The 26962-nt window shown below is 54.2% G+C and overlaps 1 protein-coding gene across 3 annotated transcripts in view; it reads left to right on the top strand.

The window, feature by feature from the left end:
* The window catches only part of LOC120655625 (bidirectional sugar transporter SWEET4-like), a 70239-nt gene extending 43906 nt beyond the window's left edge, over window positions 1-26333 (top strand). The window contains exons 1-5 of one of the 3 annotated variants that reach the window (XM_039933537.1): window positions 21901-22184; window positions 22663-22699; window positions 22842-23220; window positions 23683-23802; window positions 25796-26326. In XM_039933537.1, the coding sequence (XP_039789471.1) occupies window positions 22142-22184; window positions 22663-22699; window positions 22842-23220; window positions 23683-23802; window positions 25796-25996 (780 nt within the window). In that variant the 5' untranslated portion in view covers window positions 21901-22141 and the 3' untranslated portion in view covers window positions 25997-26326. The other 2 variants (XM_039933540.1, XM_039933538.1) reach the window with 2 other exon arrangements.
* The last annotated feature ends 629 nt before the right edge of the window (window positions 26334-26962 follow it).

Consider the following 26962-nt stretch of genomic DNA (forward strand, 5'->3'; position numbering starts at 1 on the left):
ATACTCATATAGCCCGTACTTGCAGGTGAATGCCGTCTTTGGAATATCCCCAGGACGGATCCTCAGCTGAAAATAACCCGAACGAAGATCAATCTTCGAGAATATACGAGCACCTCGAAGCAGATCGAAGAGATCCTCAATACGGGGCAGCGGATGCTTGTTCTTGATAGTGACTGCATTCAGCTCCCGATAATCAACACACATTCTCTTCGAGCCATCCTTCTTATCTACCAGCAATAATGGAAAAGCCCAAGGAGAGAAGCTGCGACGGATATAGCCCTTGGCTAGCAACTCATCAATAGTCTTCTTAACTTCTTCATGCTCTATAGGTGCCATACGGTAGGGCCGCTTTGCAATAGGAGCTGTGCCAGGCAAGAGATCAATACAAAACTCAATGGCGCGTTCAGGCGGCATACCTGGCAGATCATCCGGAAAGACATCCGGGAATTCAGACACCACGCGAATACCGTCCGTGGGTCTAGCCTCCATCTGATGAAGAAATCCAGAAGGCTCTGAAGCACTGACTGTCACCTCTTGGCCATCAGATGCCGATAAGTGAACTGTCCTCTGAGCACAATCAATACGGACTCCCCATCTGGTAAGGGTCTCCATGCCCAAGATCACATCTATCCCCGAGGAGTCAATAACTATCAAGCCAGTGCGGAACTCTACCCCCTTTATGACAATACTAACTCTGGAGCATATAGAACATGTACGAATCTGTCCCCCAGGTGAGGTAACTACCATAGCTGTCCTCATACAAGAAACCGGTATACCATGCTGCTCGGCAAATGACTTGGAAATGAAAGAATGGGTAGCACCGGTATCGAAAAGCACTGTAGCGGGGTGAGAGTTGACCATGAACGTACCAATAACCACGTTAGGAGCCTCGGCCGCTGACTCGGCCGTCACGTGGTTCACCCGGGCCTGTGCTGGCGCCCTAGGCTGAGCTGGGCGCCCCTGCTGTCCCGCTTGCGCCTTCCGGGGGCAAGTGTTGGCGTAGTGCCCCGGCTGGCCGCAGTGATAGCAGACGCGTGCAAGTGTCGAAGCCTGCTGTCCGGTAGGAGCCGCCGGACGTGGAGCCTGCGGTGCTGGCGGAGCTGGTGGAGCACGAGCCGGAGGTGCCGGTAACCTCTGGCCCTGCCCTGCCTGCTGCTGCTGTCGAGGCAGGTACTGCTGCGGTGGCCTCTGCTGGTACTGCTGAGGAGGCCGGTACTGAGGCTGGTACTGCTGGGGCTGCTGGAGTCGAGGGCGAGTGTTGCTGCCGGAAGCAACGGGGACAATCTTCCTCTTCTTGTCCTCCATCTCCAGGTGCTTGCGCTCAGTGTTGAGTGCGCTGTCAACCAGATGGTTGAAGTCGTCGAAGCGGAGGTTGAGCAGCGCGTACTGGAGGTAGTCCTCAAGACCCTCCATGAAGTGCTCCTGCTTCTTGCGGTCATCCGCAACATCGGCAGGGGCGTAGCGAGCAAGCTGCAGAAAGCGATCACGATACTCCGTGACCGACATAGTCCCCTGAATTGACAAAGACAGATAGATATCGGAAGGTTAACTCAAGATTCATAAGGATAGAACAAGGGGCATTAGCTCAAAAGAAACCGCTGAATGATTATATTTAAGGTTACCTGCTTCAGTGCAAGGAACTCCTTCTGTTTCATCTTCATAACGCCCGCGGGGACGTTGTGGCTGCGGAAACGCTCCCCGAACTGGAGCCAAGTGAGAGATTCGCGGTCATGAACTGGGTGGGACTCCCACCAGTCCAAAGCTGCCCCTCGCAGCTGTCCTGCTGCGTACAGAACTCTCTCCCGATCATCGCACTGGGCGATGTCCAGCTGACGCTCCACTGCACGGAGCCAGTCGTCGGCCTGAAGAGGGTCGGACGTGTGGGAAAACGTCGGCGGGTGACCCCTCAGAAACTCAGCACGCCTGTCGTGAGGCTGCGGTGGTGGAGGAGGCGGAGGCTGAGTGTGAGCCTGCTGAAGAGCCTGAACCGTGTTGTTCAGGGTAGCCATCATCTACATCTGGAGCTGGAAGTACTGCTCCGGAGTCAAAGGCGGCGGCATCGGGATCCCGGTCCCCTGGGTATTCTGACCCTGGTTGTTCTGCCCCTGCTGGTCCGAACCACGCCTGGTGTTCACCATCTGATTTTGGACAAAAGATTTCATGAGTAAGGATATTGCAGGAATAAATTCAGATGGATATGATAACTCTTTGCGGAAAAAGACTCAGCCATGATAAAGTAGACAGGATAGAGTAGACTGTTTTACCCCCAACGTTCTAACTCATTTTATTAATTAGTTAACTTTAACATCAGAGTGATTTTCTTTACACAAAATTAAACAACTAAGCTATGCAATCAGTCAAAAATCCAAATCAAACATGTAGCATAATAACAAGCGGACAATTTTTTCACAACTTAGCCGAGTTTAGCAAAAGACTCGACTAACACAACGCGTCGCAGAACGTGCTATCGTATTATTATAAAAGGGTCACCTAGCTAATACTCATGGTGGTCAGATGACTGATTCAGGCCAAAATCTACGAAAACTATTCTTCAGAGAGAGAAATCAAGGCAAGACGGGTGAAAAGCCAAAGAAGTCAAGGGGTATAATAGTAAAATAATTTCAGCAGACAAGGATTAGAGAAAAGAAGTCCTAAAACTCGACCAGTTCTATCTAGGCTTCGTCCTACAGTCGATACGGCTCTGATACCACTCTGTAACACCCGGTTTATAAAAGAACATAAACCGAGCAATCATATACGTGCCAGGATCAAGTCACACGTATATACAACAGAATGAACAGTATATCATAGCACATATCACGTAAAAAGATATAATAAAGCAAATACGAATGTTATTTATTACATTAATGACAAAAATGTCTGATACAGCGGAAGCGAAGTACAAATACGAATAAAGCTCTCCGAAGCTGAGCAGGGCACCACAGGGACGTCGACTGGGAGACGAACACCTAGAAGTCCTCGTAGTCCTGGAAGCGCTGGACGAACTCCCTCGTGTCGGCAGGAACTGAGCAGCAATAGCGTAGCCAAGAGGAAAAAGTAGAGAAGAGGCAAGAGTGAGTACACAACTTGTACTCAACAAGTATAACACAAACTATGAGGCTCTAAGGTTGGCTGACTCAACTGCATTAGCTTTTAATCTTGGCAAAATTTTATTAAAACTATTTACTACAAGTTGATGAATTACCATTAACCCGGTTACATAGTAATTAGTCAAATTTAATCATGATACTACTGAGAACCAAACCAAACCAAACCAAGGTAACCCCGAGAAGCACCTCCCTCGTCGGAAGGAGATAACTCCACTAATCAAAAGGAGGATCTGGGCCGCTCATAACCGTGAGCATGGCTAGTATACCAGTTTTACACTCTGCAGAGGTTGCACATCTTTACCCACAAGTCGTGAGCTACGCCAGTTGTTCATCACACTTCCTTAGGTGAGATGGCCAGCGACTCACTACGAGGCCTTTACAAAGAATCTCGTTGGTAGGGAGTAACCGCGAGGGTGGATCAGCAACTATGGAGCAGGTCTAGTGGGCGTCAAGACACGAAGCACAGACGAGGCCACTCAGCACGAGGGCCATAGAAGCTTACCGCCCCTGCCCCGCAGGTAAGTTACTCCAAACCAAAAAGATCTAATTATTACGCCAAGTCTATCCCATTCTAGCCTTGTGGTAGCGCTGTTGTCCCAGGTTGTCGCTCTATGAACCGGTCCTTATGGAGAGTGGCCAACCAAGCACTAAGCACCGTGCTAGCCCCCTAAACCATGTTTCTACAAAAACCATATTTTAACGAGACGTGAGCCACTCAAGCACGAAGCACAGAGGGCCACTCTCAGAATTAAGTTCAAGTAAACCATTAATCAAATTAATTAAAAAGGACCAGAGTATGTTATAGCGCAGCAACCTAGCACAACTAACCAAAATGCAAACCAAAGGTATATATAAAGGATATAAAGTGGCTAGGAAGTCCTTATAGGCATACAGTATTAAAATGCAGTATGAAAATGTATTTAAAGGTGATGGGTTGTTCATGTTACACTTGCCTTCCTCGTACTGCTCTGGCTACTGCTCAAACTGCTCGGAAGACGGCTGCTCCGGGTACTGGTACTGGGGCTCCTCAGATGGATCAACGTCTACTCACGAACACATGGCCAAAACAATGCACGATAATAAGCATACAAGCAAACAATAACAAAAAGCTAAGAAACAGTACATCAATACATAAAAACAGCGCACTAAACTACTCTAATACTGTTCTATGCGTTACAACGATCGCGTGGATATAAAGAACGCTAAAAACGGAGCTAAAACGCATTTTCTAGGCTAAAAACAAGTTCTAGGGGCTTATTTGTAAGAAAACTGAAGTTCCAGGGGGTTTTCTGCTAAAACCGAGGGCCTGGACGTAAATAAACATTAATTCCAGGGTCTAACTTGCAAAAAGGACAGGTCTGGACCGCGGGTTCAAATTCTAGGAAGCTCAGGGTCTAAAACATAAAAGTAAGGGCAGATCTGGAATTACTTTTCACCAGAGATGGACTGCGGGTTGAAACTCGGAAAGCTAAGGGGCTCTTTAGCAAAACTTACGCGCGCTGACTGGTACTTGATTTCTTTGACCTCGGCTCGATCAGATTTCCACCGTTCGATCCCGATCTAGCGGCTCAGAGAGCAGGGCGAGCGTGGGGTCAGGGACGCACAGCCGCCGGCGACCAAACCTTCGGCGGCGCAGCTCCGGCTCGCCGGAGTTGGGCAAAGTCGGCCGCTCGGGACGGGTTTGGCTCGGTTTTTTTTTGGTCGAGGGGCGAGCGCGAGAAGAGGCGAACTCGTTCGTGGCATTTAGGAGGTACGCAGGGGCACTGGCAGGGCGCGTAGCTGTGCAGGGCGGCGCTGGCGGCCGCGATTCGCCGGCGTGGCCGAAATCGGCCACTCGGCTGGAGTTTCCGGCTCGGGTCTACCTGGGGTATGCTCGCAGCACACTGGATGTTCCTACGGATGCGGGTCGGGGCGTGGTTCGGGGCTACAGGGGTGGGTTTGGGCTGGGGTTTTGGGTTCCTTTCCTTTTCTATTTCTTTTTCTCTTCTATTTCTAATTCAAACAAAGTTTGAATTCAAATTCACATTTGAATTCAACCCACACTCAAATAAAAGTATGCACCAGTATGAATGCAACAACAAAAAAATTAAACCTATGGTAAATTTTAATTACTTAAGGAACAAAAATTAGATTAAATGCCAACTAAACCCAATAAACCTTAGAAATTTAAATAAAGCCAATTAAATTTATTATTAAATGCTGAGATTTAAATTAGGGTGTTACATCGTGCTCCCATTCTCACACCACCTACGGACAGCGAGCCCCTCTATCTGTACGTAGCTGCGACTACCCAAGTGGTCAGTGCGGCGATCGTGGTCGAAAGACAAGAGGAGGGTCATGCTCTGCCCGTCCAACGACCGGTGTACTACATCAGCAAGGTGTTGTCTGAAACTAAGACACGCTATCCGCAGAGTCAAAAGCTGCTCTACGCAGTGGTTTTGGCTCGGCGCAAGCTGCACCACTACTTCGAGGCTCACCCCGTCACCGTGGTCTCATCTTTCCCCTTGGGAGAGATAGCCCGCAACCGGGAAACCAAAGGTAGAATTGCCAAATGGTCTGTGGAGCTGATGGGAGAAACACTCACCTACGCCCCCCGCAAGGCGATCAAGTCCCAAATCTTGGCTGACTTCGTGGCTGAGTGGACGGACACTCAGCTACCCCCACCACAAATCCAGGGCGAATGCTGGACTATGTACTTCGACGGATCGGTGATGAAAACCGGCGCCGGTGCCGGCCTCCTCTTCGTCTCACCCCTCGGAGAACACATGTGGTACGTGATACGCTTGCATTTCCCCGCTTCCAACAACATGGCGGAGTACGAGGCCCTTCTCAGTGGCCTCCGCATCGCCATCGAGCTCGGCGTCAAATGCCTCGACGCGCGCGGCGACTCTCAACTCGTCGTCGATCAAGTCATGAAGGAGTCTAGCTGTCATGACCCGAAGATGGAGGCGTACTGTAGCGCAGTGCGCCGCCTCGAAGACAAGTTCGACGGCCTAGAGCTTAATCATGTCCCGCGCAAGTACAACGAGGACGCCGATGAATTAGCCAAGATCGCGTCGGGGCGGACCACCGTCCCCCCGAATATCTTCGCTCAAGACATCATTAATCCCTCCGTCGAGTTCACGAACCCGACGGAGTCAGGCCCCTCGTCCGCTGGGCCCCCCGGCGGGAACCCTCCGGCGGACGAGGTCGAGCCCATGGACATTGGTTTCGGCACCACCTTCGCCAACGAGGCCGAGGCAATGGAAATTGACGAGGCCCCCACTTTGCGAGATTGGCGCGTCCAGTACCTTGACTGGATGATTCGAGGGGTCCTACCCTCAAACCGCGCTCAGGCGCGACGCCTCGCCAGGAGGGCCAAGTCCTTCATCCTAATCGACAATGAGCTACACAAGCATAGCCCCTCGGGTGTCCTGCAACGATGCATCCCCATCCCCGAGGGCATGGAGTTGATCCGCGACATCCATGCTGGCATCTGCGGCCATCACGCCGCGCCACGTACCCTCGTGGGTAACGCGTTTCGACAAGGATTTTACTGGCCCACCGCGGTCGCCGACGCCACCGATGTCGTGCGGACCTGCGAGGGTTCCCAGTTCTATGCTCGAAAAACACACCTCCCGGCCCATGCTCTGCAGACCATCCCCATCACGTGGTTGTTTGCCGTGTGGGGACTGGACCTCGTCGGTCCACTGAAGAAGGCGCCCGGGGGCTTCACCCACTTGCTGGTGGCGGTCGACAAGTTTTCCAAATGGATAGAGGCACGACCCATCGGCATGATCAAATCCGAGCAAGCAGTTCTGTTCTTCACCGACATTGTCTTTAGGTTCGGAGTCCCGAACTCGATCATCACCGACAATGGCACCCAGTTCACAGGCAAGAAATTCTTGGCGTTCTGCGACAGCTTCCACATACGTGTGGACTGGTCGGCTGTGGCACACCCACAGACGAACGGGCAAGTGGAGCGTGCCAATGGGATGATCCTCCAAGGACTAAAGCCAAGGATCTTCAACAAGCTGAACAAGTTCGGCCGGAGGTGGCTCACAGAGCTACCCTCGGTCATTTGGAGCCTAAGGACGACCCCGAGCAGAGCCACGGGTTTTTCTCCGTTCCTCCTCGTCTACGGCGCCGAGGCTATACTCCCCACTGACTTGGAGTACGGATCGCCGAGGCTCAAGACATACCAAGAGCAACGAAACCAGCGAGCTCGCGAAGACTCGCTGGACCAAGTGGACGAGGCTCGAGACATGGCGCTCCTCTACTCTGCGCGCTACCAGGAGTCCTTGCGAAGGTACCAAGCACAGAGGGTCCGGCACCGAGACCTCAATGAAGGGGACTTGGTGCTGAGGCTTCGACAGGACAATAGAGGCCGCCACAAGCTCTCACCTCCATGGGAAGGACCGTTCATAATCGCCGAGGTGCTCAAGCCTGGCACCTACAAGCTGGCAAACGAAAAAGGCGAAGTCCTCACCAACGCTTGGAATATACAACAGCTACGTCGCTTCTATCCCTAGAACTTCAAGTTTTTTGTACATTTGCTCGTACTCACATTTTCAATTTCCCGAAGTAATAAAGTACGCTTTACTGGTTTATTTTTGGGAACCATTCGGGCCCTCGAAGGCTAGGATGCGCGCTAACTCTGAGGTACGCTCGGTTTTACCATCGGCAAAGCCGAGCCTCCCTCGGGTGCTACTACGGGGGGAACCCCCGAACGTCCCCAAAAAGTCGCCAATGTTTTTCGAAATATTTCCGTCTCGACCCTAAGTTTCTCGTATCCTTGGAAAAAACGGACGCGAGGCGTAAGCAACTACGGTACGGGGCCGGCCGAGTCATGGGGCCGTCTATGCCTCCGGGATACGGCACCCCCCTCACCACCCTACGCCTACGTTGCTTGTGAACGCGAACCCCCTCACAGACGTTCGTCCAAGTCGCATACAGGAACACGGGAATAAAGTAAAGGAACACAGGCTCGAACACGCAAGGCCTCGACGGGCCACACATTTAAATTACGAAACAAAATCTTTTATATTCATAGGATGCGATTACATAGCGCGACTATGATAAACACTAATCTATTTACAATGGGCTTCGAGGCCCAACATCCCTACAGGCTACCATCCCCCCCTTGCGGGTCTTCAGGGGCATCGAATTCGGCGATGGGAGGGATGTCTGCGTCGAGCTTCTCGGCGAGAACGGTGGCGAACTCCTCCGCGGCTGTGTCGGCTTCATCCATGATGACCGACGCGGCGTCCGCATCCGCATCATCAGGAACGACGTACCCCGACGACACCCTCTGGAGATCCATGAGGTAGTGCATCGAGGCCACGGCGAGAGCCCGCAGGACACCAAGGCGGAAGGTGCTCTTGGCATGTTCGGCAATTCGACCGCCTAGCGCGCGCAGGCGGCTGATCACCGAACTGCCCGAGACGGCACCCTCCTCCTCGAGTTCTTGACACACGCTCACGGCGGTCTGCTCCAGCTCGGCAAACTCCATCTGTGCCGCCGTGAGCGCGGTGTGGACCGCTTCCTTCGCCGCGGTCTCATCCGCCACCTTTTGCCACAGCTCTGAGCAAAGGAAATCGACATTAGCCACGAAAGAAAACAAATCGACGAAAAATCGAAGGTACTCACCCGTCATGTTCTTCTGCGCTTCCTCCCTCTAGGTACGGGCGGCCTCTTCAAGCAAGGACAAGGAGGATTCCTTCTCTCTAAGGGCGGCCCCCATGTTCTGGAAGGCCACCTCCTTCCCCTCGAGGGCCTCGCCCTTTTCCCGGAGGGTCCCGGCGAGCGCGACCACGGCCTTCTGCTGCTCGAGCGTCGTGCTGAGGCGCTGCAGCTCAGCGCTCTGCACCTCCGCCTCGCGAGCTCTCTCCTCGAGCGCTGTCCGACGGCGCTGCAGCTCGGCAGTTTGCGCCTCGGCCTCCCGGGCCTTCTGCTCCACTGTCGCCCTCTGGCCGTCTCGCTCACCAGCAACCCGCGCCAGCTCCTCCTCCAGCGCCTGCTGACGCGCTCCCAGGTCGGCCATTTTTGTGTTGGCGTCGATGTTTTTGAGCACCAGCTCAGCGTTGTGTTGCCCGAGCTGGCTCATCTGGGAGTACAGCCGGTTCATCTCGGCGCTCTTTTCGCGCGAGATTTGCCTCAGCTGCTGCAAAGGGGGAGGGCGTGGGTGAAGACGCGTAAAAGCTAAAACCGAATCCGAGCAATTTCCGGGGGGAAATATTTACCTGGCTGACCTGGTAATCCGCATTCTGATGGAGCTGATAGGCGCGGTCGAGGGCCTGTAAGATCTCGCGACCGACGCCCATCTGTTTGTTCCAGGCCTGCTCCTCCTCCTGCTCCTTGCGGAGGAACTCCGAGGGGACCCTGGACGGGACGATCGCCCCGAGGTGGCTCCCCTCGGACGCCCCCGCTTCGAGCACGCCCGCGCTGGGGGTGTGCGGCAGCGCTCGCCGCAGCAGCGGGGTCGATGTCCATCGAATCCCCGTACTCTTCGCTGCTGTCCGGCAGCTCCACCACCGCTGTCACACCCCCTTGCACGGTTGGCTCAGGCACAACCGCGACGGTACCCTCGTCCAGGCCCTCCGTGGGCCCCGGGGCAGGGGTTCCTTCCACCGCTGGCGCCTCTTGCGCCGTACCCTCCACCGCGACGCCCCCGCCCTCGGCCCTCGAGGGCTCGAAGTCGAGGGTCTCCTCCACACGGTCGGCAGGGCATTCCTACGTGCCCCCACCGGCCTCTCCTTCCGTATCTGGTCAGGCGGTGCTGGCCGCGTCGCCCTGACCGGCCTCAACTTCGATGGCCGCCTGTGCAGCGCCACCGAGGCTGCCCCGGCCGGCCTCTTCACCGGCATCGGCCGCTTGAGCAGTCGCTTCGACACCACGCTGGCCGGCATCGCTCTGACCGGCGTCACCCTCCTCCTCCTGTGCCCGAGCTTGCTGCGCCGCCTGGGCCCCTCGCGCCATGGCCTCCCGTAGCCTAGCGGCCGCCGCCTCGAGATCCACGGCGGGCTGGGGCTGCGGCGCCGTGTGCGGAGTGCTGCGTGCCCCGGTCTTGAGAGCCTTGGCCGGGGCAAGCCGCACTGCATCCTTGGGAACGGCCCCGGGGCTGGAAATCAAGAGATGCGAGTTGAGCAGGATCGAGAAATCCACCAAATACGTAACAAAAATGAAATCCAAAATACTTACCCAGATCGAGCACTCATGCTCCGCTTCCTCGTGGCGCTCCTTCGAGCCCGGGGCATCGTGCTGTCCCACGAAGACTGCCCCGAAGGTGCCCCCCTCGTCTCGGCCCAGTGGCTCGGGGCTGCCAGCACGGACGACTCCTCTCCCGCCGCAGCCTCGTCGTCACGGATCAGCACCTGGGGCGCGGGCGTCTCCTCGCCGGCCGCCGGCGGGGATGACTCCCGCGCCGCACCCTCGAGGGAGGGATTCGCCGATTGCCCCGCTACGACCCTCGTCTCCTCTGGCACCACGGTCGCTCCCTCTTCTTCGTCCCACAGGTAGAACGGTGGGGGGCTCGCGCCCTCCCCGTCCCTCCTTGGAGCGTGGTCCTCGGCGTCTGAGGCCTCCTCCTCGTCCTCCTCTGAGGACTCGGGTGTGGCGGGCTGCGGCTTCCTCTCCGCGCAAGCGAGCTTGCACGCCTTGTCGTGCCTCGCCTTCCTCTTCCTTTTCCTCTCGGCCTTCGTCTCCGCCGCGTCCTTCCGCCTCTTCATCTTCTCCGTGTGGAGGCGATTGATCAGGCGCTGTTCTGGGACCGGGGGCCTCGAGGTACCGCACCTCAACCCCTGTAAAACACACCCGAGATAGCATCAGGAGAAGGGAACTACACGACGCACGACGAGTTCGAAGCCAAAACTTACCAGGGAAATATACCCCGGCTCGGGGCGCATCTTGATCCTCCAAAGATCCGCGGGATCTTGGGGAAACTCCGCCACCGCGTACTTCGCCCTCCGAGCGGCGTTGGTGTGAGAGAGAAGCTTGCTTGACATCCTCGAGCCTTCAACCTTGCTCCCGGGGGTGAGCTCGAAAATCAGCAGGGCCCTTTCCACGAGAGGGATAACCCTCTGCCGGTGGAAGTTCGCGATAACGGCCACTGCCGTCAGCCCCTTCCTCGCCAAACGCACCAGCGCATCGGTGAGGCCCTCGAGCCTAGCTTGTTGCGCTGGGGGCGACACCCCCCAGTCCCACTTCGGTGGTCGCTCCCGGAGAACTTTGTTAGTGAACGCCGGGAGCGCATCCTTGTGGTTCCGAAGGTAGAACCACCCTCGGCTCCACCCGGAGTTGTTTGTCGTCATCTTGCTCGAGATATAAAAGTTCTTCCGGGTCGGGCGGACGTGGAGCGTCAGGCCACCGGCGCGCGCGAACCGCCTCGGCTGGTTCCGTGCGTTCTCGATGAAGAGTTCGCCGTGGAACAGATGGATCCAGATGTCCCAGTGGGCTTCGATGCCGAGGTACACCTCGCAGATGGCGACGAAGACCGCCGCCTGCGAGATGGAGTTGGGGCAGAAATTGTGCAGCTCCACTCCGTAGTACTCGCACAAGGCCCTCATGAACATACTGACGGGGACGCCGAAGCCTCGCTCATGGAGGCGTACGAAGCTTATGACGTAGCCTTGCAGGGGCTTCGGCTCGGTCTCGTCTGGGTGCGGGGAAATCCACGCCGGCGCTCCCGAGTCGGGGTTCCGCGGCAGCAGCCGGTCGGCAACCAGCTGCTCCAGAACCGCCACGGTGGTGGAGGATTTCCCCCACGGCAGAGGCTCCTGGATGTCCGACATCTCCGTGAGTCGAGGGAGGCTGCGGGAAAGGAGGCACCGAAACGGCTAACTCTCTCTCTTTCTCTCTCTCTCTCTCTCTCTCTCTCTCTTCCTCCTTCTCCTTCTTCCTCCTTCTCGCTCTTGGCTACAGGTTCAGGAAGCGACGGAGGCGGAGAAGGCAAAGCAGGATGGAGGCAAATGGCCAGGTGAACCCAAAACATCCCCTTTCTTTTCATATTTATTCACCATGATGGGCGCATCCGTAGCCATGGCCCAAATCTACCGCATTGAATGCGGTAGATTTTGCTATCGCCGACGGATGGGCCCCACGACCGCGGAGTCTCCCACGCGCGCACGCGGCAATAAACGCGGCACGGTAACCGGCGGGTGCGGCGCGACTGTTGCACTATCCCATCCGTCAGCCGCCGCCCACGCCGCTTTGTCTGCCCGAGGCGGACGCCTGAAAAGGCGCACCCACACCGTGCCGCACAAATCGGGCCACGTCGCCCGCTACCGGCAGAAGACCCGCGCGCGCGTGGCTCGCGGCTCTGCGACGTTTTCAGATCACAACGGAATATTCCTTCGTAGGGTCTCTTTACCCTCGAAGGAATCGCATTCCGAGGCCTTACTGATCAGGGGGTCGAAGTCTGGCCCTTCAGGGGGTTCGACAGGCGCCCCGGATCACCAGAGTCAGGGACTGCAGGGATGTGCCGTACAAACTACCCTCGAACGCGGAGTTCGAGACATCCTACGCAGTGTTTAAGGCTAGTCGAGGGTGCCTAGAAGGGGGATCCCATCGAGGGAGAGCATCGAGCCCTCGAACCATACCGAATGGGTTCGAGCCCCGCCTAGCGAACCCTCGCGAGCGCTTTATAGGACGTGTCTATGGACCACGAGCCGACCCCTATCGAATGGGGCACGGGCGTCCGCTTGAACAACCCGCTAATAGCTCACTGAAGCAGCCATAGCTCGCGGCCCGGACATGGGTAGCGTGGTGCGCTTCACCCCTCCTCCCTGCGGAAGGGCGACGAGGGTCGTAATCGAAGTCGAGGGTTCCCCTGAACGCCTTCACACGGGCTTGGGCTCGGGGGCTCCCCGCACACCACGGTTCAAACCACACCCTCGAATAAGTCGACAACCGTCCATTGTGAAGCTCCACGTGTCTAACCAAACCCTCCGCTGTTGACATGCGCTCTCCTGAAGGTTAAGCTAAGCGCCGGGCCACTGTACCAGCACTGAGAATGCCGAGGCCGGCTGAAAGAGTGTCGATGCCGGCTGAAAAAAGATGCTGGGCAGCCACCCCAGTAAAGTTACATGGGGGGGCAGCGTTTATAGCCCTTGGACGAGCACAAACTCTCCTCCAAGGCCTCGGGGGCTACACCCGCGGGTGCGCTGACGCGCCCCCGCGAAGGTGACTTCACACATATTCGAGGGTCGTGACTCTATGTACATCCCTATACCCTCGGGGATCCTCCCCGCAGAGGAGAAAGGGAACTTTATTGCTCAATGCAAATAAAGATTACAAAGGATCACCGGCGCGAAGCCATCGAAAGATACAAACACGTTGCCACCTACGTGGCAATTTTCCCTGTCTTGGGGAGGAGCGAGCGACGAAGAAAGGCACCGAGCCCCTAGCTGACGCAACAGCGAGGCTGCTAGGGATGCGAGAAGCAGCCCCCAGACCTCACGGGTCCAGCGGGACGCTCTCCTCGCAAGCCTTCTTCCAGCGTCTCCTCCACCGAAGACCACGCGGGGGGTCGAGCTGGCGGACAGTGCCCTCCGCACCATCTCCCCGAGAGCAACTTTGTCGCCGGGGGGACGATGCGAAAAACAGCCGCCAGACCTAGCGCCAGCGCCACGGTCAGGCGTCTCCATCCCCCTTCAGGCTAGGGGACATCGCAGGAGCAGGACCCCATGGGCCCAATGCTCTTCTGCTGATCCCACTGAGCCTGGGGGATGGAGCGCACGCCCACTCCGGTCTTCCCCTACCGCTCGCAAGCATTCTTCTAGCGCCAAAAGCCTAAAAAAGCCAGGCCACCCCATCTGGGGGCCGGTCACAAAAAGGCAAAGGAAACATTACAAGATTTAGGCAATGCTGAAAGAAAGAGTTGGGAGGCTGGAGAAGAAGGGGAACCCCACGACCCCTATTTATAGCTGCGCTGGGCACAAAGCTTCAAGCTTGTCAAAGAGCGGAGGCTTGTATCGCCCATGACGATGCAGCGCTCCACGAGCAAAGGATGTCCTCGGTCCTCGCACCAAGACATAACCAAGCAAAATAAAGCGGAGCTGATCCCCTGGACGCTAAGCGGTGCAGCATCGGCTCTGGCCGGATGCCCTCGAACGGCGCACCGTAAAGCGACCAGGAACGCCGGGGCCAAGGCCCTACGTGCGGGACAGCGCGATGGGAGCACCAGCTGCCAAGCAGTGGGCGCTACCATCACCCTGGCCCCCCCTCAGCGCGCGGACACATCTTGTCCTTCAAACAAACAAACAAACAAACAAAGAGGTGCGTGCCTCGAAGTACTCCCCCCCCACGGGCGTACTGTCCCGACCGGCGTGTTGTCACATCCGCCGGGCTGGTGCTCGGGCGCGTCTAGCGGGTGTGCGACATTGACTGATCACATCAAAAGGGAAATCCCCGAATTACCCTTTGGTCGAACCCACTGATTCAACCAAAGCCTCGGGGGCTACTGTCGGGTATCACAATTAGGGACACCCTAATCGGGGTACTAAGACCGCTTTTAAAAACACAAACACCTGTTAAGGCAACTAAGCCCACGGCCCCTTCCAATCTGGAAGAAAGGAAAGGACTCAATAAAGCCCAGCAGCAGCCCATTCACATCCCCCTCAAACCCGCGGAACGATCTCCGCCTCGCTTGAGGGTCCCTCTCGGGCCCGCTGGACAATCTCCGCCTCGCTCGAGGGTAGCGGGCCTACCCTCGAGCGGTGACTCATTCTCCGCCTCGATCGAGGGCTCCCTTCGGGACCCTCGATCACGCACGCACCTCCGCCTCGCTCGAGGGTAGAGGATCTATCCTCGAGCGGTGACTCATTCTCCACCTCGCTCGAGGCCGTCTCTCAGCACAAGGGACAAACGGCCCCGCCGCCCAACTGCTCGCCGTACGAAGGCATTGAAAGCCAGCCACTCTGCCACGGCTCAAAGGACATGCGGCGTCAGGCCACCACTCCCATAGTGGATGTGACCGGGGTCCCATCCACTGACTTTGGTCACCGCTCCGCCGTCCCAGAGGCGGTAGCAGCACTGTGGGACATGCGACGCGGGACAAGACGGGTCCGGCACTGCTCCAGTTACTATTCTGCCGACACCGACCATCCGGACTCACCTCCCACTGGGGAAGGGGTCCGGCGATGTCACATGTCCTTCCAAGAGGGGCACTCAGCACGCACAAGCGGAGTCCGGGACCGCCGCGCGTCCCCCGGACCTCCTAGTGTGCACGCCCGCACACCGACCGGGGGGGCCGGGCCGCCACACAACCCGCTGCCGCTGGTGCATGCGGGACTCTAGTCCGCAGGGCCCACCGAACATCACCGCACCGTATATGGAAGACCACACATCGGCGACGCGCGCCGCCTACAGGGACACTGCAGGACGACCGGCGCGATCCTCGCAAAACCGAGGACGAAATCCAGGACGACAGCGACGCGCGCCGCCTTCCCACAGTGTATTTCCTATAGTGTCCAACCACTGTACCCCCGCGATTCAGGGGAAAACGACGACTTCCATGCCCCCACTCATGTGCACCGCCCCTCCTTGTGACTATAAAAGGAGGAGGTGGGCTTCCTTTAGCCGGGTGGTTGGTAGCGGGCTCTCTGGCTTCTGTCTCCCAAGAGAACTCTCATCACTACTGAGCACTCATCTCAACCGACTCCACTCCTAGTAGAGACTTGGGAGCTTCCCTCCCTCTCTCGCCTCGCTTGTATCCCCTACTACAAGCACTCCGGGTGCAAGATAATACAGTGCCCTCGCACACCCCCTTTGCTGGACGTATGGCCCCGCGGCCGGAACCAGGATAAACCGAGCGTTACTGTGATTGCCTCTTGCATTATCATCTGGGATGAGGAAACACGCAGCATTTACTAGTTGGGATCCAGGCCCCCAGATCGGGACACCGACACCATGCAAGTTGTTCTTTGATGGATCGGCTTGTGATGATGGACAAGAAATTGGTGTCATTATAATCTCTCCGAATGGTACTATTTTTGAATTCTCAAACCGGTTGGAGGAAGAGCGCACGAATAATCAAGTTGAGTATGAAGCACTTCTATTTGGCTTGGAATTCTTAGAATCAATGGTGTTAAACATGTGGAAGCTTATGGTGATTTACTTCTGGTGGTGCAGCAAGTATCCAAGGTATGCCAATACTATAACGGTTCCTTAAATGCATATCTTGATAGTTGCCTTGATATTATCTCTTGTTTTGATGAATTTCTAATCCGACATATTCAAAGAGATAGCAATAAAAAGGCACATGCTCCGGCTCAGCAAGCATCTGGCTATGATGTTACTAAAAAAATATTTTAACATTAGAAACCCGATGCGAGCAACAGCCGAGTTACTGGTTCTAGACGAACCGGTCAGACCGGACACTCTGACCGGTCGCTCTGCTGAAAACAGCGAATCGGCCGCCGTTTCCGATTCTAAAGGGAAGGCTGAGGTTGCTGATTGGAGGGTGCCTATTGTGACATATTTAAAGGACCCTGGTCATGGTGCAGAAATGAGTATTCAGCGTTTCACGTTTAAATACATTTTGATCGACGATGAGCTTTATTGTCGAACCACCGAAGATGTACTTCTTAAGTGCTTAGATTCTGATCAGGCCCGTGTTGCTATGAGGGAAGTTCATGAAGGCATCTGTGGTACACATCAATCGGCTCCTAAAATAAAGTGGTTACTTAGGAGAGCCGGTTTTTATTGGCCAACTATGATGGCGGATTGTTTCAGATATTATAAAGGGTGTGAAGAATGTCAGTGATTTGGTAATGTTCAGTTAGTGCCTACTGCGTTATTGCATCCTATTATCAAGCCATGGCCGTTCAGAGGTTGGGAGTTAGATTTTATTGGTCAGATTAATCCCTTTTCTTCAAAAGGACATCGCTTCGTGTTGGTTGCTATAGATTACTTTACTAAATGGACCGAAACGGTTTCTTTGAAGAATATGACACACCGGGAGGTAATTGAGTTTATTACAGAACATATTATTCATAGATTCGGTATTCCTCAAACTTTGACAATGGATCAAGATTCATCTTTTATTTCAAAGGAGGTACGTGATTTTGCCGAATCATATAAGATTAAGATACTCAATTCATCTCCATATTATACTCAGGCCAATGGTCAGGCCGAGTCTAGTAATAAAATCTTGATAATGCTCATCAAGAAGAAGATAGAGGAGATTCCTAGGAGGTGGCATGAGGTTCTATCTGAGGCATTGTGGGCTCATCGTATATCTAGACATGGTGCTACTAAAGTTACTCCTTTTGAGCTTGTTTATGGTCAAGAGGCCATTTTGCCCGTTGAGGTGAATCTGGACGCTTATAGATTGGCTAAACAAAACGACATTTCTGCTGTTGATTACTATGATTTGATGATGGACAATATTGATGAAGTAAGCGACAAACGGATGCAAGTTTTGAAGGAAATTGAGAAGGACAAGCTTCGGGTGGCTAGAGCTTACAACAAGAAGGTAAGAGCAAAATCTTTTCAGGTTGGTGAGCTGGTTTGGAAGACAATATTGCCTCTTGGGACAAAGAGCAATAAGTTCGGCAAGTGGTCGCCAAGTTGGGAAGGACCGTACAAGATTGTCAAGGTTATCTTCGGGAATTCTTATATGGTGGAGATGATGCAAGGAGAGCGTCTTCCAGGGCACTTAATGGAAGATACTTGAAGAAATACTACCCCAGCGTGTGGCAAGACCCTTGAAGACGAAGGCGGCCGGTGTGGAATATCGTCCTTAGCATTATTTTTAGCCTTGTACTTTCTATGCAAATCTATGTAACTAGGCTAGTTTCTGGTACTTGCTTTTTAGTTTGCATAGCTCACTAAAAAGTAGGGGGGCATATGTTGGCATCCAAAATTGGCAATACCGAAGGCCGACCGGTCTGACCGGTCTGGTCATGTGTAATCCGAATCAGGTTAGATTTGATTTGTAGAGTCCGTTTGTAACCCGATTTGGAACGGGTGTGTCCTCCCTGGCCTACAAATATAAAGGCCACAGCCGATTGAGGTCCTTCTACCCAATCGAATCAATCAATTTACAATTTTTCTATTTTTCTCTAAACCCTAGCTTTTCCAATCTCGTGCTGTTCTTTGCTCGTCTCTACGGCGTTCAAGGTCGTCTTGGGTGGCCTGCCGACCTCAAGACAACTCTAGATCTTCGTGCTCCGACAAGGTCCCTCCCGAGCTTGAGGTTCTAGGTCTTCGCGAAGCTCTCTGCGCCCAACCGGTCTGACCGGTCGCCGGGGTCTTCGTCTGGTTCTGATCGTTGATTGCGATCTTGCGCATTCTAGTGCTAGTGTGTTGGCCAATTCTGCGTCAACACACACTGCACGCAGGATCGGTCAAGCCATGTACGTACTACTCGTGCAACCACCATGCCGTCGGTCGATTTTATCCCCGGCCCAGCCGGCAGCCGGCCGGTCATTGCTAGCTGCTGCGTTCCCATAATCCTAGCTGTAGCTATCTCCTGCAGGACGCGCCCTGCTGCTGGGTCTCGTCTACCTATCTTGTAGCTGTAAGTCTGCGTTCAATTCGGTGCTGCCGGATAAGCTTAGCTTGAGGGACTAGTGCGCGTTGCGTTGCGTTCGTACAAAATCTGTTCGAATTCAGCTACAATTATAATGAATTCAGCTGGTTATTTTTCAAAGAAATCGATGAGCGAGAATTGAGCTTCGCCCAGATAAATCCCTCTCCTATACGGCCGGGCAGTGCTGGTGGCTGGCTAGCAACTAGGGTTCTTGTTAGCGGCATTATTGAATCCCGTGCCATTCGTTTCCAGATGCAGGAGGCCCTAGAACTAGCTAGGACAAATTTTCCACGTAATCGTGATGCACAGGGTTGACAATTGATGATGAACAAATATTCTCTACGCTACTCAAGTTGACTTGAGTCGTTCGTCGCGATAGCGTCGTCGCGTGGCACGACATCATGAACGTATACTGGGCTCATGCGTCCATGCATTGCCTGTGGACGGGCAGCGCTTTTGACCGGTTATTGTTTGATTCCGTCGTATACACTAGCAGAAGATCAGGCGACATGCATCATCTTTAAATCATTAAGGAATGAAGAAGATGATGTGCATGTATATATATGAATATATACAAATTGATCTAGTTACACTGCCGGTTTGCAAGAGCGCCCCTTGTTTGTCTAGAGGTGGCCAAAAATACAACCCGCTTGCACTTTCAAGCTGTCTATGGAAATACATTTCCAAGGGCGCGCGGTTGATGGCGCGCGGGTGATGGAACAAGCAGCCTATGGAAATGACCGCCATTTCCAATGATGGGTGATGCTAAGATGCATTTCCTAGGGTTGGGTACCGGTCCGAGCCGCCCCTAAAAATGACTAGTAAATTATTTTGGATTCGTGTAATCTCTTTTATGTCTCTTGCATCCATATATTCTAAATAAGCTTGGCTTATTTGCGAATAATGTATTGCACTTGAAGTTTCCATGAGACTCAAATTTTAAACAATTTTAACCTTATATAAACTGAAATATACTCAATGACTGTGACTTGCTTAAACATTTCGATAGCCTACGGCATTCAAATAGGTATTGGGTCTATTCCTCTAAGCACTTGCTGTGCAAATAACTTACAGCCAAGGCAAATATTCTCGCCGTTCCAATCCATTGAGTCACCCTGGCAAATATTGTTATGGAATGGATTTTCAAAACAAGCAAAGTTATTAATCAGTGCACAATCATGTTAATTCTACCTAAATTCACCATGTTGGTAACAAAGTTCAGATCAGTTTGTGCTAACAAAGTTCATTTTCTTCGGACTAGATCAGTTTAATCAGTGCACAACCATGTTCAATTCTATCTAATTGTTCAATGTATCAAATCAGTGACCAACCAATCTGCATCAGGGAAGAATTACAACACCTCATTCCCTTTCCTTTTTGTTTGATTCATTGTTGCAGGACGAGGTGGGCGGAATGGCTGTCTTGGGTCGCCGCCGGCGGCGTCTTGCTGGGCACTGACCCCATGGCCGGCATCCTGGCCAGCGCGGCCGTTCCCCAGCGGCGGCACCTCGGCTTGGCCGGGAGCAGGGACACCGCGTCACTTGCTCAGCGACGGCCCGTTGCCTTAACCAGCGCCGCCTCCCTGGGCTCGCCCGCGTCCTCTGCCTTGGCTTGCGTTAGCTCTCACGGAACACCTACCGCCGCCGCCCAAACTGAGGACGGAACCACGGCTGGTGCCTCCATGGCCGCCATGGCTGGCAACAGAACGGGAGACCATGTACTCAACATGCGCAGCGTTGGCTTCAGCAACGAGGTAGGGCTGGTCGACGGCGGCGCTTGGCGGCAGATCTGCTTCCCCTGCCATTTGAGGGCGGCAGCGGCGCTCCAACCAGGCGGCGGCGCAAGGGGCCGCAGGTGCAGCGTCAGTGGAGGAGGGAAACCAGGAGGCGGCGGCGGCGCAGGGGGACCAGGAGGCGGTGCAGAGAAACAGGCGGCGGCGCTATGGTTGCAGCCTTGCAGGGGGAGGGCAAGTGCGGGACGGGGCTGAGCGCTCAAGAAAGACCAGCGAATTACTTTTTTTTTTGTGTAACCGATGGCGTGATGGTAATTTTCTATCAACTCCACCAGCTTCAAGAATAGATGGATCACCTCTTGCGGAGCTCCAAAAAAAATTGAGTGGAGCCAATTTTTTGTGAAGCATAGTGGAGCTGGTAGAGGTGTTTGGGTATATTTTTGTGGAGTGAAGTCAGTGGAGCAGATTAATTGCTCCCAAACACCACCTAAGAGACGAGCTTCCTTGCTACTGAAAGATTACACAATGCCGGATAGGACTGTCCCGTGATTCAATTCAATCTAAACAAAAGCACTAGGCTCGGATGATTCCAGATCAACCGGTGATGCAAACCAAACAGACCGCCACTACTGTTCATCGATGTCTAGGGCACACCATCCAACATCTGTAACCTCTGGGTGCAAACAATTAAACAATACATGCATCAAGATTTGGTTTCAATAATCCATTTCTAAGCATATTGGCTCAACCAGTGCGCTTTCATTATCTTCCATGGTGACAGGATAATCGCTGGATGCCTGGATATATATCCATCCAAAGACGATGTACCTGGATAGCAAGAATTTAACCCAACTGATCATTAAACTCAACCTTGCTGATCTGGATACATCCTTCAGTCTTCAATGCAGTGACATCCACGTAGGGATAGCTGACAACATAGCTGAAAGGAAAAAACAAGCTTTGCTAAGAAAAGATGCGCAAAAGTCAACTCTAATCAAACATGGATACCAGCAAGCCATGGATGCGTTGCAGCTACTAATGGGATGGAATCGTGATCCTTCAAAAGGGACGATCCAATGATGATAGAAAACCGCTCTAGGCATCCGTTGCTCCCATCCGCGCCGTTGATCGACCATCGGAAGGTCTCTAGCCGCTCCCTGGAGAATGCAGATAAGTGGACGGTTACCACGCATAGTGTGCACTCGATCGAGGACATACAACAGCAAAGATTGCACGCACACGGTACTCGGACGCTGCTGCGAAGCTTCGCCGCAACGACATGAACTTGGACCCAAAAAGAAAATCAAAATACGAAGAGAAAATGAAACCGAAACCAGCAAAAATGGAAAAGAAAACGAGAAAGTAGGGAAAACGACACGCTAGAGCTAGAGAGAGAGAGAATGAGGCTGTGTTAGAGAGAGAAAGAAGAGTGGTGTGTGTTTGTTAGATAGAGATAGACGACGGAGGTGGGGACACGCCGAGGGGCCAGGCCACGGCGAGGCCTGCGTGCTCCTCCCTCCGCCCGGCTATTTAAGCGGCCGGCTCGGTGCCTTCTGGACGCCACATTCACTCGCCCGCTTCTGTCACTCACCAAGAACCGGGAGAGGGAGGGAGGGGAGGAGATCAGCTCTTTCGTTTCTTCCTCCTCTGATCCGTGCCCGCTCCAGCCACCGCATTTCCTCCCCACCTCCCTCCCCCGACGCCTCCGGAGAGCTCGAGCTCACCGGCGGCCGCAAGCGAGCGAGCGAGTTCCGTCGCCGCCCAAGCCGGAGAGCTCGCCCGACGACCATGGTCACGGCCGACACCATCCGCACGGCCATCGGCGTCATCGGTGAGTCTCTTCGTGCGCTCCGACGAGCGGCATCTGCATGCACGAGGCCCCCCGGCACCTGCCGCTCCGCACGGAGCATGTTCGCCTCGCTCAGAAGTTGTTGCTGAACTGTGCCCGTGCGGTGTGTGGCAGTGGCCGCCCGTGTCATGTGGGGCGTGCCGGCGTCTTTTCTTGCAACTTCCCTTCCATCCCTCTCTTCCTCTGATTTCCCTTCTCCGTATCGATCTCTGGTTTCTCGTCTCTCTCTTTCTTGTGCTTTGGCCTGGTGCCCAAAGCCGTTACAGATACGATGCTACTATCTTGGTGACAAGCTTTTCCTTTACTTAATAGTATCTAGGCTTCATGTCAACTCCTCTTTAATGTGTACTAGTTGTTGCAATCATTAATAACCAACACGATTAAAGTTTGGTCCAAATTAAACAAACTTGGGATAACAAAATACTGGCATGCATGTTTAAATCCTGTGGGTATCTTGCAGGCAATGGGACCGCCCTCGTGCTCTTCCTCTCCCCAGTGTAAGAATCCATCCATCATGACCTGCCGTCGTCACTGCTGCTCATCTACCACCAGAGAGACCAGACAAATAAGCACCCTCCACATTAAATGCTACTGTAATTAGCACGGATTAACTAATTGGAGGCTGATGACGCGATGCAGGCCGACGTTCTACCGCATCTGGAAGAAGCGCGCGGTGGAGCAGTACTCGGCGATCCCGTACGTGGCGACGCTGCTCAACTGCATGATGTGGGTGCTGTACGGCCTCCCCGCGGTGCACCCGCACAGCATGCTCGTCATCACCATCAACGGCACCGGCATGGCCATCCAGCTCACCTACGTCGCCCTCTTCCTCCTCTACTCGGCGGGCGCCGCCCGCCGCAGGGTGCTCCTCCTGCTCGCCGCCGAGGTCGCCTTCGTCGCCGCCGTCGCCGCCATGGTGCTCACCCTCGCGCACTCGCACCAGAAGCGGTCCATGGTCGTCGGCGTCCTCTGCGTCCTCTTCGGAACCGGCATGTACGCCGCGCCGCTCGCCGTCATGGTACGTGGCTGTCGGCGTCGTCAGGGGACTACGTCTTTGTTTTTTTTAGTTTCATTCACTGGTTGAGTAAATTACTGCGTCTTGAAACGAGAACCTAGCATAGGAAAAGAAGGTGCAATTATTTTAGTTTTAATCACAGTCTAAGTTTGTGGAGAATAGAATAAAGAAACCACACACGTACTGCGCATGCATATAAGTAGCCCTGTCGTTTCTTGTGAACTAGCAAGTGTGTCCTTCCTACTTTTCGTTTGCTGCTGTTGGTAAATCAGTGCTTTATTTACTGGGGCTTGTGTTCATGAAAGGACCCACGACTACTTCTTGTTATTGCACAACTTGGCGCAGTTCTTTTTCTTTCATCTTTCACATGTTCGGATTTTGACCTATATATATTATTTTTTTACTGCTGTCATACTAATGCATCTTTTATTCACGTGTGTTTCCTGTCTTTTTTGTACGAACCAGAAAATGGTGATCCAGACGAAGAGCGTGGAGTACATGCCCCTGTTCCTGTCGCTGGCGTCCCTGGTGAACGGCATCTGCTGGACCGCCTACGCCCTCATCAGATTCGACCTCTACATCACCGTAAGCAAAGCAATCAACCACCAGCAGCTCGTTAAATCCCCAAGCTATACTGTTCGTTTCACGGTTTCACCCTACCAGCACCCGGTAGAGCGGCATGGCAGCACTAGGAGTACCACCACCAGTAGGAATCTGTCAGCGACTATACAAAGACCGTGGCCAAAAATCTCCTCCAGTCCAGCACTGCACCAGTGAGAGCCAGCCGCCATGTGCTCTGAGCAGTGACAAACAGAGAAATAGCAGAACGGCGTTCGGGTTGCCACTTACGGTTACCATCCATCACTGTTGCAATAAAAACTACACCGCCCGGCCACATGGGCGTGCAGCCGCCCGGCAGCCTTTCTTTCCCCTTGGAGGCCGCAGGATCAGTTCCGGCTTGGGTCGTCTTCCCTTTTCGCCTGCTACCCTTACGGCCGTGGCACATGCGCGTAACGTGTAACCACCCGTGTACGGTTGCGCACAGGGGCAGCACGCGCGCAGTGTGAGAGGCGGAGTAGTTCTGTGACTAGGGTGGCTCTTGCTCCTGGAGCAGAGGTTGGCACGGAGCCAAGTTGGTACCGGTGTCGGGTGCCCAGTTCCAGCCCTTGGCTTTTCCTCCAAATTCATGCAACGACACCAGGCTTTGCCCCAGGTACCTGTGACTCGGGTGCTGGGGCCTGGGGGCGCCGCATGTGGCCGGGGCCGAAGCTGAACACAACCCGACCCCGTGAACCATCAGTGACGGCCAGATGGGCCCCCCCTGCCCTGCTGCCCGAGCACGTCTTGACCGGACCTGACCAGCGAAGCCCCGGCCGGCCCCCGCATGGATGCGTGCACGCCGCGCCGGAAGGACACGGCGGCCGAGACGGCCCCGGCCGGGTCACGTCGCATCTCACCCCGCCCTCACAAACTCGCCGTCGCGGTCGCGGCGCCAAATCCGGCTCCGGTCCGCTGTCACAGCCACGCGGCCGGTGGGTCGGTGACGGCGAGCGAACGGGGCCGAGACCGACGGGGGCGCGGCGCTGGCGTCGGCTTCGCCACCGGACGGGACCGGCGGTTGCGTGCTCGGGCGCCGGGGCTTTGTCAGCGTCGTCCTCGCGGTCGATCGTCGCGTGGGTCGATCATTTGGCTGATGGCAACGCGCAACCGTATCATTCGCGCGTCGCCATGGGAGAGCAACGAAACAGTTCCCAATCACTCCGCGACGGTCTTTAGAGCCGTCGAAGTTGAAGCCACCATTCGGTCGTCAGGGTCGCGGCGTCGTGCGTCACGGAACGCACGGGCACGGGCCGCGCCGGCGGTCAGGGACCACGGGCGGGCGGTGGTCCAGCGGCCCCAGCCCGTGTGGCACTAGTCGTCCTACCACCTACTCCACCTATGCATGCATCTACCTACACAACACAAGCAGCGTGTGCCGTGTTGGATGCAGACGAATCCACCACGAGTCCATCAATCATCATCCCCGTCCGTCCTGGACGCAGCGGCCGGGCACTGCCACTGCATCTCTTTCGTCCGGCTCCATCCGGTTATCAACAACAGTCACACGGGTGTGGTCGATCGATGCTCCCACTGCCGGTGCGCGCCGCACGCCTTCAATTCAAGCAACTTGCATCGCATTCATCTAATCTGGCTTTTTTTGACGGAACCAGCCAGCGCTGGCTCCAACCAGCCAAAAAAAGCGCAGCCGAACGGGCTTGATCATCTGCTCTATCTTCTCCATTCAGTACCTGACGGCCGCGGCACAGTGCCCAACGCTGCAGCCGCAGTACAACACGAGTACACGACACAGTCTTATCCTCTAGCACACGGCCAAGTCGCACTTGTAACTGTACTAGACTACTCTCATACCAACTGCTTCTTGGATCCTTTCTTTCTTCTATTAATTGGGCAATAACCCACCCACCAAACTCACCTACTAATCGCGGTTAATTTACTAATCACCAGTTACTAATCCCGGCTGTTCTCTTCTCCTGCATGCTGAGTTGCTGACGGTCTCTGCCTCTTTGTCGCCTCGCAGATCCCCAACGGGCTGGGCGTGCTCTTCGCGGTGGCGCAGCTGGTCCTCTACGCCATCTACTACAAGTCCACGCAGCAGATCATCGAGGCGCGCAAGCGCAAGGCCGGCCAGGTCGCCCTGACCGAGGTCGTCGTCGACGCGCCCGCCACCGCCAGGGGCACCGGCCCCAACGCCCCCGCCACCAGCACCGGCGGCTACTGATGCCGGCGGGGGCGCACCGGCGGCGACCGGGGAGAACTAAGCAGCGGCCACCGTCTTCCTTCTCTCTCCTTCCCGAAGGGATGGATGGATCGAACGATGCCTTCGCATCCTGTGATAAATACGCTGCTGTCGCCGCCGTCCTCGCCGCTCCGATTTTAGATTTTGCTTCCTACCTACTACTAGTAACCATGAGGAAGAGAGGGGAAAAAAAGACATGAGAAAAAACTCCAGAACAAGGGCTGCACTGCACCTGCTGTGCTTACCTTTTTAATCGCATATATGATCATCTCCTGGTGCGGTGTTACAGCTGCTGTTATTGGAGGGCCTTTTGCTTGTTCGTTCTGACGCAGCCTTTAGCTGTGCTCCGATCCATCGATTTTTCGAGTCGTTTTTTTTTTCACTACTACTCGAATCCTCTGCCTTCGTTTACATTTCTTTTTTTTCCTTTCCTCTCTTCTATGCTGTAAATCCGAGCATAGTGCTCGCTGAGGATTAAAAAAAATATTTTGGGCAAAAAAAAAGTAGTCTACTCTCTCCAGGCATAGATACGTTTTATTCTACACAAGGTTGCTCTAGATGGTTTCCAAGTTTGATCACCAATATGTCTCATAATATTTGGACGTGGAAGTTATTTCAAAAAAATATTTTGACGTGGACACCATATTAAGATTTCTCTTCACTAGTAGTTTATAGTCACAATTTTATATTTGTTCTTCATAATTAAAATTTTAATATTAAGCACTTGTGAGAGAGGAGTTTTTGAAAATGATTGGATCGTGCTCTAGCCTAAGAGGGAGAGGGGGTGAATTAAACAACTTAAAAACTTAACTTAAGGCTCCAACTAAATTGCACAATATTAAACTAAAGCATGCTATTTATATGTGCAATTAGCGGTTCTTCTAGTGTGAAACCCCTATCCCAAAAGAGTTTAGCAACTTATAGCATTTTCTATCAAGAAACTACTCT

The sequence above is a fragment of the Panicum virgatum genome, chromosome 1N (assembly GCF_016808335.1).
Source record: "Panicum virgatum strain AP13 chromosome 1N, P.virgatum_v5, whole genome shotgun sequence".
NCBI lineage: Eukaryota > Viridiplantae > Streptophyta > Magnoliopsida > Poales > Poaceae > Panicum > Panicum virgatum.